Source organism: Cygnus atratus, chromosome 1 (assembly GCF_013377495.2).
Source record: "Cygnus atratus isolate AKBS03 ecotype Queensland, Australia chromosome 1, CAtr_DNAZoo_HiC_assembly, whole genome shotgun sequence".
NCBI classification, from domain to species: domain Eukaryota; kingdom Metazoa; phylum Chordata; class Aves; order Anseriformes; family Anatidae; genus Cygnus; species Cygnus atratus.
This window is the reverse complement of record NC_066362.1, coordinates 1,364,465-1,377,200: the sequence shown is the minus strand read 5'-3', so window position 1 is coordinate 1,377,200 and position 12,736 is coordinate 1,364,465. Positions and strand designations below refer to the sequence as shown.

The 12,736-nt window shown below is 51.1% G+C and overlaps 1 protein-coding gene across 9 annotated transcripts in view; it reads right to left on the bottom strand.

Annotated features, from left to right (window-relative positions):
- NRF1 (nuclear respiratory factor 1) overlaps positions 1–12,736 on the bottom strand; it is a 73,861-nt gene that overhangs the window by 20,166 nt on the left and 40,959 nt on the right. For all 9 annotated transcript variants that reach the window (XM_050710707.1, XM_035571243.2, XM_035571238.2 and 6 more), the window contains 3 exons: positions 12,150–12,251; positions 9,491–9,648; positions 5,678–5,802 (listed from right to left, as the gene is read on the bottom strand). In XM_050710707.1, the coding sequence (XP_050566664.1) occupies positions 5,678–5,802; positions 9,491–9,648; positions 12,150–12,251 (385 nt within the window). The remainder of the gene's footprint in view (positions 1–5,677; positions 5,803–9,490; positions 9,649–12,149; positions 12,252–12,736) is intronic.

Below are 12,736 nucleotides of genomic sequence, written 5' to 3'. Positions count from 1 at the left end.
GGGGAGGGGAAACAGGGAGGCGCTGGAGATGCTGTAAGGTCACCAAGAAGCCCCGAGATAAGGTCAGGTGGGGCACGGCTCACTGACCGGATGGAAACTCGCCGAAACCAGCGGGACGCCAAGAAACGCTGGAAATGATCAAGCAGCAAAGGACTTGGCTGCGACTCCCTACCCCTGATGAAGGTGGTTTCCCCTTCTGGATCACAAAAAGGTTGAGGAGCAAAGGCAAGCGTCTTTTAGGGGACAGCAACAGACACCCGAGGAGCTCCCGGTGTCTCCCCGGGATGCTGCCTTCTCTCTTTGCAAGCTTGGGGGCACGTTTCAGAGCTAAAAAAGCAGCCTGTAAACTTCATGTGAGACTTGGGCATAGAACAGGAACACACACAAAAACCAGCAAAAGGAACCCAAAAAAAGCAACGAGCAAAAGGCTTTTCCCTGCAGTCCTCCGACAGCTGTCTTTGCAGAGAGGAGACCTGTAGTGCTCATCCTATAGAAACATCTTCTCCCAAGGAAATCAAATGAGTTCGTGAGTCTCCCTGCCTGAAAAGACAAACTGCACCCAGAAATACCACTTGGGGTGTCAGCCAGGGGACTTACCGAGGTCACAATGAGCAGGGAAGCCCTACAGCCAGCCCTCGGGTGCCGTGGCATCCACCTCCTGCTCTAACTCGGCCAAACTCCTGGTGCTGGGAGCAGCCCGGGTCCTGGGCAAAGCTGGCTCCGAGCCTGTGCTGGGGGTAAGAGAACCGCTGGTGCAGGTGGCACCTGGTCTGTAGGACTGAAGGGAAAACCTGGCATCCGACAGCGCAAGAGGGAGCTGTCGGAGCCACTGTTTTTAGCCCCGGTCGGTGGGCAGACAAATCCTAATCGTCAGCAGCGCCAAGGCGTCGAGCCGGAGCCGCACAGCGCCCGGCACAGCCCCGTGGCAGAAGGGCAGCCTGAGCAGGCAAAGGGTCGTGCCCAGGAGTAGGGCAGGGCTGCAGCGAAAAGGAGAACCCCCACGAGAGGTTTAGAGCAAGGAGAGCCGTGCCAGAGCGAGCAGGTAGCGCTTAGCTGGCGAGGTTCGGTGCCAACGCAGCAGCAGCCCTGGGAGCGAGCGCCCTGCAAACCCTTTGCCCCCCGTGGTGCTGGGGAAATCCCGAGCAGCACCGCCGGCATCAAAGCTGTGGCTGGTGTCCCCCAACCCCAACAGGGTGTGTTCCTCAGCAGCCACGCTGGGATTCCCCCAGCGTTGACACAGAAAGGGGACAGACGCGGAGATGACGGAGCTGCAGCCGAGCATCCCCTCTCCGAAAGGCACCAGCAGGGAGCTCCGTGTGCTTGACACGGAACGAACTTGTTTGAGCTGATGCTTGTGCCAGCGTATTTCACTCAGCATTCATCAGGGCCCTGCTGTTGACAAGAATTCATTCATGCCCAGTAATTTGTCCTCTGGGGAACACCTCTCCTCCTTCCTGGAGCTGCTCCATGCACCCAGGACTTCGCTCGCCCGCTCCAGCTCTCGTTGCTGGCTGCCATCGTCCTCTCTCCTGCCCTGCCAGGTGACATGCAACTGCAAAAATTAAATTCCTCGCTTCTCCTTCAGATGGTGATTAAACTGTGCCCGTTTCAGGGCAGCACTCATTAAAAAAATGAATATCTGTTCCTACCGGGAAGGTGCTACAGAAAGCTCGACCCTTTCCTTCTTGTCTGCCTGGATGCAAGGGAGCTCATCAGCAATTTGCCAAGCTGTTAGCGACTCGTTTGGACCAATCTTCCTTCAAAAGAACATCTAACCGGGGAATTTATTATTTAAAAACGTCTGACATAGGCAGCAGGTCAGCCTCCGAGCCCCCGCCTTTCCCCTTTTCTCATAAAAAAAAGCCACCAGGGATCGCGGTGCTGCACCTCCCTGTCCCGAGGCAAAGCAAGAACAGGCAGCTCCTGGCTTTGCCCTTGGTGGCTCCCTCTGCTTTCACGCTCCTGAGGAGACACACGCTGCTCAGGAACAGGACCTGGGCTCCTGCCTTCCCCTCCTGGCTGTGCTTTCACCTGTAAACAGCCCGCCACGAGCCTGCCGGGGCTGGCGGCCGCGCGTTTCCCATCTGCACCGAGGGTGGAGGCAGGTTTCCACCCACACCTCCTTGATTTCACGCGGGAAGCTCGGCAGCCTTGCAGCAATTAAACCACTCCTGGTGCAGAAATCACCAAAAATCGCCAAGTGGGGCAGCTCTGGTGCAACGGGGCCCCCTCATCCTAAACAACCCTACAGGACCACTGGTCCTGCGCTAGCCTGCAAGATGCGGCCCTGCACTGGTGCCTCACCTCTGCTCGCAGAAGCACGGAGCCTGCTAATCCCCCTGCCCACGTCAGAGCCCTAATGCTCTCCCCGTGCTTCCATCACAGCTCGGTAATCCTGGCTCACCCCCGGCCGTAAGCGCGTCTCCTTTGGTCCTTTCTGAGTTTGTTCTGACGACCGAAGGGCTGGAGAAGGGCAAAACCCACCGCAGCTGGAGCTTGGAGCCCCTCTTGTCTCCAAAGCAGCTCTCCAAAACGCCACCAACAACACAAAACCAACAGCCCTGGGCTCCACAGGACACCGAAGCAGCCTCCTCGGGGCAGGGAGCCTGCTCTGTGCGTCGCCTGCCATACTCCCGGGGCGGCACCGCGCGCTGCTCCAGCGCTGCGCAGGCACAGGCTTCATCAATATTTAAGCCTGAAGTCAGGAAGCCTGTAGCCAAGGCAGCTTTCAGGCCCCGCTCGGATCGATGTCGAACAAAAGGCTGCAGCACGAGGACGCAGAAGCGAGGCCCAGCCTGCGGGCTGGCGCTGCCACCTCTCCTTCCAGGGCTCGGCACACGGAGCTGCCCGTAGCATGCTCCAAAAGCACCCCCAGGGAGCACTGCTTCCTCTTCCCGGTGCATTTTCCATTTTGCAGCCAGCTTCACGAACGGGTGCTGCCACGATCCCGGTCACCTGCTCAAAATAGGACTTTAATGCCGGCCCTTTCAGACCAAAACATCTGAGGCTTCAACCACGGGGTCACCGGTTCCAGCATCCCGGCTCGGAGCAGATGCTCCCGAGCAGCAAGGAACCCATAAAGCACTTAGCTCGTTTGACACAGCGTTGGGGCGGGAGATCTTATTTCCCTTCCCTGTAGATGTAACCGATCACGAGATTACCCACAGCCCTTTCGCAGTTGAGCCCCGCTGCCGGGCTCCCTGCAACGCTGAATGGAGTTCCAGCCTCTGAGACGCACCAAAAAAAAAAAAAAAATACAGAATTTGCCTCTTTTTAGCCAGCTTGATTTTCTGGGGTCAGTTAATTGTTATTCGGATGCCAGAGCATGGATGGGAAAAGTATTTTATCAAGATAAAACAAAGAAAAAGGGAGTAATTACATCTGGTGGCTGCCATCAAGAACTGAGACACCTTCCCTGACCCCAAGCAATTTCATTCAACTACTGTCTCAGTTTCCCTACCAATAAAACGGGGACAAGTTTATGTCCCTTCCAGGGAAAACTGCACGGGTACGGGATCAGAGTGCCTCAGAAACAACCTACAGAAGGGTAAGATTCCTAGAGAGAAGCATTTATTGAAAATATTGACAAGTTAAGACTTTGTAAGCAACAGCGAGCAGGGGTATTTGCTGGTTAACTCCATTGTGGCTCTGGGAGCCACTCCTAGGTGCCCAGTCGCACCAAATCCCTCCGTCTCCTCTCCTCCCAAGAGGACAGCACGCAAAGCAACGTGTCCCCGCTGCCCCAGGGGGACCGAGTGCCCAGGACGATGCTCGCCCTCGCCCCCCGGGGCTGCGGGGTACGAAAAGAGGCAGAGCGAATCCTCGGCGACAGCGCCAACGCCGAAAATCCATCTGCTCTCCGGCCCTGGCCAGAGCCAGCAGGAACGGATACCCGCATCTCCTCCGTGCCCGGGGGAGATAAATTAGCTGGTTACGTAAGGAAGCGACCGGCACGGCGCTTCCAAGGGCTGCCCGAGCCCTTCCCCTTAATGCCGCCGGAGGTTAGAGCGAATCGAAGGGTGGAAGCAAGGCGAGGGGCTGCGGGTGAGGCTTTGCACGGAGGAAAACGCTGCAGTCTCTCCCCTTAATGCACTCTAAATCCCAGCTGATTTCCAGCTCCGCTGTTAGGAAAAAAAAAAAAAAAAAAGGAGGAAAAAACCCCAGCATTAATATTGTTTTAATGCAAGCTGGGCAAGCGAGGTGGAGTGACTCAGGGCCTTGAAGGGTGGGAGGTGTTGAGGGGAAGCATCCAGAGGAATCCAGAGCGTGAAAGCATTTTGGAAGCCAACCAAAAGGGTGCAGACCTGCCAAAGGACACTAAAGTGCTTCTACGGATCTGCTCGGTTGCTGGTTTTGAGCATCCCGGGTCAGATTCTCCCTTCGATAAATGCTGCTCGCCCCCCTCACGCCCGGCAGGCAGGGAAATAGAGACGTGAAATACAACACACGGCTGCTCATCCCTCTGCTATTCCCTCTCTGCATCCCAGCAGCGAGGCCAGGGTTGGTATTTCATTTCTGCTCCCTCTTCAGGCCGGCTGACTCCACAGCAAGAGGCATCAAGCACAGCACCCTGAGCAAAGCCACTCTTCCCTCGTCTCCCCCAAGTGCTGATGTTTTAGGACGAGTGCATTGCCTACAAGACGAGGATTTTGATGGGAGTCGAACCTGATGTCTGACCTAGAAGGATTTCTGCTTCATATGCAAAGCAACAAGGCAAGAACTCAGCGGTCTGCCCCCTGGCTGCGCACACGTTTTCCCCCTTTGACAATTACTGCCCAAATAGCAACTTTTTTTTTTTTTTTTTAGACACAACTTCACAGTCCTCATCCTTCCTGGGCTTATTTCGATGCCTTTCTCTCTATTCCATCAAATAACCAGAGAGTTTCATCTCTTAATTTGGGAAGTGTGGTAAAGGCATCAGACAGATACAGCGAGACTGGAGGTGGTAGATAAACTAGGCACACCAGCGTGACCCAGTATCATCCTGAACCAGTTTCCACGAACTTTCTGTTTTATTTATACACTACCAGCTTAGTCTGGATATCTACGAAAGTCCCCAGAGTTGGAAAAAAGACGCTGAGGGAGAAGCTCTACAGAAAATCCCCCGAACTAAGCCACCGGCTGTGCGGTGGCAAGATGGGAAACGAGGAAGAAGGCAGCACGCTGAGGCTGGCTGCCGACGGACGACCGAGCAGAAAAGCAACAGTTGTTCAAGAGCAGCCACCAAGCATAAAGGAATAAAAATAAACAATAAGACAACTAGAGAAGGAAGGAAACGAGTGGGTAATAAAATGTTGGTCATACTCCCTGCCACTCCACAGTGAAGTGTTTTGGAGTCAAGCTTATCGTGGCACTGACTAGCGGTGTCAACCGAGTCTGGGTCCTGGGCAGCGTACAGGGACAGAACAGGGAGCAATCCTTCTCCATAAAACTAGGGCTGAAGAGCAAGCTGGCAGGAGGAGGAGGACAGCGGAGCCCCGAGCACCAGGGAAGCAAACGAAGTTAGTGCTATCATTTTGCTCTCTGGGCTTTTAAGTCAACCTGAAGTGAGGCAGAGCTATTTTACTGGGGAAAACTTGACATTTCAAGTGGAGAGGAAAAAAACCCTAGCTGAGAGCAAAGGAAAAAAAAAATTAAAAAAATAAAACAGAAAGCAAAAACTTTCCGGCAGCCTTACCATTGGCATCTTGGACTCCGGTAAGCGCTCCTACTGCCGCTGCGGTTTCACCAGACAGGACGATCTGTCCTCCACCTTGGAGAGTGGCTTCAGCAAGCGTGGCTACCGCGTGGGCTGCTGCTTCACTGGGGGCACAGAAAAGAGAAGGGAAGGGTTAGGAAGACCACCAGACAACCCTGCTCCAGTAGGGCCCATTTAACTAGGCACTGATAGCAAGAGAACACACACAGGCAGGAGGGATTCTCACCAGGGCCAGCTGAAGTTATCCAGAATGGAAAATCTGCGGTGGAGGAGGAATACAAGGAAATAAGCTGCTTTCACTGCCTTTTTTTCAGCTTGCCTCTCTCTTAGAATATCCGTGCCTTCTTTAACATCCTTTTGCCTGCGACTTCACTAAAAGCTTTTGGACGATCCAAGTAAGTTGTAAAACAACGTGGCTCCTTCCTGCCTCTGGTTTCCAGTACAAAACTCATTCTTTTGCCACCTGGTCTCTCCAGATTTTCCAACTCCCCCTCTCACTACTGATTCAGCCAGCTTACCTCGCACTGCAGAAGGCCCAGAGGTTTACCATTACCAGGATCACATCAGCAGCTCTCTATTTAGAGAAGACAGAGTACCTCTCCCCAGCCAAGTGGTTTAATAATTCTTTTTAATGAGTGATTGGTAGCTAAGCACGGTATTCTTAAATTTCCTCGCACGAATGAGGTCAGACCAAAGGCCCTTCTAATGCAGCAACCCTGCTGTGAGAACAGCCAGTATCAGATATTTAGGAAGGAGTGTGTATGATCCTTCCCTTCCTACACCCTCTCAGCTTCCGACAGTCAGCAGCGTATTGATTTCCTACATCAGAGACTGCATCTGGACCATCAGGTTTGATTTTTCTAATCCCCTTTGAAACCCATTTATACTTTTTGCTTCCCCAACATCCTGTGTCAATGAGACCCACATTTAATTAGATGACGTGTGAATAAAAACGTTGCATTCTGGTAGTCCAAAACCTACTCCCTCAGTCTTGCTGGGCAGCCTGTGCATCTGATAGTGCAAGAAATGGAAAATAACAGTTCCATTTTCATTTTCCTCGTGACTTCATAGACTTCCAGTAATCTCTTTTCCAAGCTGAAGAGACAGAGTCCACTCGCTGTGGAAGGGCTCTTCCTGATTAGTCTCGTCCTTTTCCAGACTTTTTCTAAATGTAAGACATTGTTTGAGGGGTGTGTGTGACCATTTCTCACATTATTCAAGACGCAGACGTACCATGGGTTAGTACAGTGGCCTAATCCTGCCTTGCTCTCTGTACCCTTCCCTGTAATTCCTAATATTCAACTTACTCGTCCGACAATACCTGGCTCAGCAGGGATTCTTGGAGCTTGCTGAATGGTAACTGGTAACAAACAGTTCCGCACTGGGTCTATACAGGAGATATTTCTTCACGCGTGCATTACTTGGCATGGATTGAGATAATATTCTATTTGCCATTTCGTTGTACACTCCGAGTGCTGTGAGCATCCTTCAACAACTGTTCAAACTTCTCCAGACCCCTTGGATAAATATTAGCTACTCAGGGCATATTTTCATTTCTAAATAGCCCCTCTGTCACTCAGGGCAGCTCTTAAACACTGTTACTGAGCCAGAATATTTTCTTGTTCTGTCTCCCTATCCCTTCTGGCTGATCTCTCTTCTGAACCTGCAGCTACGTGGAGGCAGGGCGCAGGAAGGCCAACTACAACAGAGCAAACCTGGGGGTAAACCCAGACCTCCTGCTGTAACGCTATTTCCTAGACTTTGCACACTTACTTGAAGCCACTTTCAGGGGCAATTCAGCATTTTAATCATTCATTAAGGTTGCACCTATGAAAATAACAACGACCATACAGCATAAGAGCTGTGCCCAGTTACAGCGTGCTCCACAAACACTAATTCCAACCAATGAATTAACCACCTCCAATTTGTCCTCCTTTACCAGGAGGCCCCATACTTCCCATCCTCAAACCTGGCAGAGGTTTCACCCATCCCAATGTGCTGTTTGCGGGTGCACTGCTCTGCATGGACTACGAGAGTCCTTTGCTCCCTGTCAGGGAAATCGAAGATAGCAGCCCTCAGCTAAATTAAGCATGAAGTTTCCAGAGCTGGAAGAGCCTTTAGCTCTCAAGGACTTGCTGAGATGTTCCTACAGGTAGAGGAAAGACCCCCAGCAGTGTTTGGTGGCAAAGAAAAGAGAGCACCTGTTCCACATGGAAGGTTTGGGGGGCTAGTCACCCAGACGGGACCCCAAACCCTCCCACTGTCAGTAGAGAAAGAGGGCGACAATAAAATGTGAAATAAAACACGAGGCCCAACATTCCCACTGCAATGCTGCAACAGGCTTCACATTGCTCCTGAGCTATGAGCTGTTTCAGACTTACTACAGGGCCTTCCTGGGTATAAGCACAGCTGACCCTGTCTTGAGGCACAACAGCGACTACGTTACTCGTTGAAAGCTCCTCCGCTCCTGTTTTCTAGGAGCCTTCATTTCATTTTAACATTTCTTTTTTATTAGGGATTCTGAACTTCCTAAATGCAGGAAAAGGAACTGCTCGTTGGTGACCTTAGGAGCCAGAACTAGTAGCAATGGGACAAAATTAAATTGAAAGCACACTGGTTTCAGAAAAATTTCTCAAAAGTACGTAGAAGAAAAAATCTACCAACTAGAAACGTGCAGGATACAGGTCCTGCAAGCCAGATTCCAGGAGACTGGACTTTTTTTTTTTTTTTTCCAACTCCATGCCTAGTTACTTTATCTGTTCTTACAGTGTCCTAAATAGATCACTTGGTTTTAAAAGGGAATTTCACAGTGGACCTATTAATAAAAATAATCCTACTCAATCAGCCTCCTACAGCAGCAGAAAAGAACGTATCTGACAGACTTGAATCTGGATCACAAACAGAAACAGTTCTAGGTGGGTTTGCAATTCAGTTACAACAGCAATTTGGAAGCAAGCTGGTGACGGACCCCAGGATCAAGGTGGCTGCTTTAGTAATTTGTGATCCCCGCACAGCATGGTCTTGGAGCTCTACCCCAACCACCAGCGCTGTGGGCTTGTGCTGTGTCCCAAGCCACGGCTGCTCAGCTTTTACTCTGACAGCCTTTAGTCCAGAACCCTGATTTGGATGAGGAAAACGTTTTGCCCACACCTCAGCAGCGTGAAACCTCCTGCGCTACTGGGGCTGCTGCCACGTCCTGTCCTGCTCCCTCGGGATGCAGCCGCAGTGTGCCCCAGCCACTTCCAGTTTTTAAGAACATCAAGCAAAGCTTAAAAAACTCCCCAGAGCTGAGCAAAGGCACTGCTTCCCGCTGCACGGAGCTGCACAGAACTAAACTTTACCAACTTTACCTGTTGGCATGCTGAGCACAACATTCTGTTTTCTGACGAGAGACCAGGGCAGCACACCACTGGGAAATTCAGCCTTTTAGTAAGGAACTATTACTAATTCTGACGGATACACAGACCAGCGTACCAAAAGGCACTATCAGCACATTAGGACTCTTATTAGCAAGCTCGGTTCTGTAACCGGACCCTTGCTGAACCCAAACCATTTAGGGGGTACGGTTACCACCTATCGTTTCCTCTTTCAGGAAATTTCCATGTCAGTGGGCTCCTACTGTTACAGTGGAAACTGAAAACTATCCTGCAGACTCCTGTACGCAGGTCGAACTAGGAATTTGCTAAGGAAAAGCCTCCACGGGACTGCAGACAGTGTCCTTTTACTGTTAGAGTGAAAACCTAGAAGGAAGCGCCCGCGTGCAGCCTTCTAGCCTTCTCCTCTCCCCCGTACCTGTTGAGTGCCATGGTAACAGTTGCTCCTTGTTGCATCTCCTGAGATGCTGCCACTGCTGCTTCTGCTAACGATGCCACTGCCTGCGTGGCCTCTGATGCCTGCGTTGTCTGGATGGTCATCTCACCCCCCTGTAGCGTTGCCCAGTTCTGCTCCACCTGCGGAGGAAGAACAAGAAGGAAGGTCCCAGGATATGAAGCCATCCCGTGAAACGATGGCTGCTGCCTAAAACAAAGAAGTCAGATAGTTTCGAGAAGCCTTTGGAGAATCCTGCACGTACTCTGACTCTCTCCCAGAGACTTTGACAGGGAAAAGAGAGCACCAGGGGGAAGAGACCAGGATCCAGCTGAGAACACCACGGACCCTACAACCCTCTCTCAGCCACGAGTGAGTTTCTGTAGCCAGCCCTCAAGTCTAGCTGCTATTCTGCACGTGTTCAGTCTTCAAGCGAGAATTTTAGTTCTCATGCACATGGAAGGTGCCCCCCCAAACATCTGTGAAGCACCTCAAGCTCCCACAAACCCCTTTTGTTCAGCCATGCCCACCAGAAAATGGGACAGCAGTTGGATCACTGCCTGCCAGGCATTTTTTAAAGCAGCCACACTGCTGTGGTGCTGGAAGCTCAGCACAGATCACCGGCCCACAGGGCAAAGGGCTGCACGTGCCCCCGTTTCCATCTGCCTGCACCCCTCCCGTCATTTTGGGGAACCAAACATGTTCCCATTTAGGATTTATTTGTGCTGGACTTGTCTCAAGCTCACCTAAAGCTCACAACTGGAACTTGTTTTGCTGTAGTACACTTAATAAATGAAAATGGCCATCCCCAGTTCAAGGCAACTGCTTTGCTCTCCTGTGCCCACAGCTGACCCTGGGCGAAAGGATCCAAAGCAGGGAGGAAGCAGCGACAGGGCATTGAGACAAGGTGAAAAAGAAGCCGAGTTAAGAGAAGGCGAAGTCTTTTAGGAAAGATGGAACCAAGTCTGAGTGCCTCGAGAGGAAGAAGTCACAGATGGGAGGGATCTCAGGAGAGCTGGACCGAGTTTGTGCTGCTCCCTAGCCATGCCGAAACCAAAGCAAAGCAAGCCCGAGCAGGGAAAGGCACCCTTCCCACCACCATGCAGAAGGAGAACATACATATATTCTGCAAATACATGTATTCAGCAGTCAGGCAGATCTCCACTGTGGCGCACAGCGCCCTGCAAAATGCCTAGGCTGTTTCAAAATGGGAAAGGACTTACTCCTGGCAAAGGAGGAGGAATTGTCCGGGCCCTTCTCCGCACTAACACAAAAGTTGTGCTGCTGAGATCGTAGCAAGCATCCCTGCTCCGTGTTGCTCTGCATCCTATAAACACGTCTGCTTACTCAGAGCTAACTCACATCTCCATGCAGCACGACAGCGAGGCAGAAACATCCTTAGAGACGCTGCCAGCGGGCTGTGGATTTATCCACACATAGCGATCCCAGCCATTCACCAATGAAAAGACTTTTGTATCTTTATTTCGTCCAATATCTCTTAAACATTTAATTTACAGGAGGAACTAGGTGCCTGCACTCCCTTGATTTCTGTTTGTCCCTCTGAAAATTTTCTTACAGGTGTCAAGAGACATCTGAAGAGGGTTCTGAAAACCCTCAAAGTACTTCAAGGTCACAGCCAGGCCGCTTCCCTTTGCTCCTGAGATGGAAATAGGGTCTTGTGCAGAACAAAGCTGTTCTGTGCTGCCACCTGTCGCCCTGAAAGCCTCACTCGCACAGAGCTGACCAGACCCCACCACTCCTGCACAGACCGTCCGCAGCCAGACAGCCCGGCACGCAGCAAAGGGGCAGAAAGCTGCCTGCAGCCTCATGGATTTACAGGGGGGTTAGTGGGGAAAAAGAGGTTAAAAAAAAAAGTAAGTTTCCTTGGGGTCTTTAAACTTATTAACGTGTTTAAAAAAGAAGCAGAAAAAATAAACGCATGCAAGTTTGAGAGGTCAGATTTGAGGGCTGAAGTGGTCTGATGGAGTCCTGAACAGAAGGAGCTTTGCCCAGTTTTAGAGCACTGGAAGAAGCTTTCACAGTACGTGGAACAGTATTGTGCTCCGCGGTACCTCATGTTGTCTCGAATATAACGTGCATTTATGAAGCTCTCTCCGGTATTCACTTGCAAACCTCTCTAAAAGCTGCAGAAGAAGAACAGTCCCATTTTGTCCAGAGATCAGTAGCCGAAGAATCACACCGTTTGCCCACAGCCATGCAATATCCTCCACTAACCACAGGCTCAGAATACCCCAGGCGTCACCCCCAACCCTGAACTGGCAAAACTCGGGATCTAGAGCACACATGAAACAATTATCCCAAACAGATACAGAAACGTGCATTTGTGCAGTTAGGTCTCTATCTGCTGGAGCAGATCTCCCAGAATTAATGTACAGGACATTAAAATGGGATGAAATTCAGAGCTGAGGCTTCTGCCGTAATTGCGTTTGCATGCTCCTGAGCCAAAACAACAGCAGTTCAGCACTTCCTATATGAAATTTCATATAGTTTCACAGGTATTTTAACGCTGAACACTGCAGGGTTGGTGGTTTTTTGTGACTTCATTGTGACAAATATTTAACTTTATCAAAGTCAAATAGGATGATCGTGCTCTGAACACGATGGGCACGACCCGGATCCTTACCTCCCCGTCAGTCACTGCGGAATAATTGACTTGTGCGACGGTGACCGTGGTAGGCAACTCGGAGGCATCAGCCAGCGTGGCAACTGTAGCACCGGTGCCAACCTGCAGAAGTCAACAAGATGCAGCTGAACACGCCTGCTAGCGCAGGAAAACATCCATATAATTCAGACAAAGGGACAGTCAAACGCTCTCAGGTTACAAGGCATTGCATCTACAGAGAATAATAGTAACGGGCAGAGCTCACGGAAAATCCTGAGCTGTTTCCAAGGGGAAAAAACAACACGCTAAAGCAATGTCAATCTGCAGCAGCTTCCAGAGCGGGGACAGGGCCCAGAGACAAGTTTTGCACAGCCCTTGTGTCTGTCTGAACACAGGCCCTCGCTATTTTCCTAGCCTCACAAAGAACAGCTGCAGGATACCGCTGCCATTCCCAGGTGTGAGCAGGGTGCACAGGTGGAACCAAGACACTTCTCCCACCGCGTGGAAGTCGTGTAAAAAACCTACCCTGTAAAAACCGTACCCTGCGTATCAGCTACCATTTATAACACCACTTACCACTCACAGGGGCACTGCTCTCCAGGCACTTG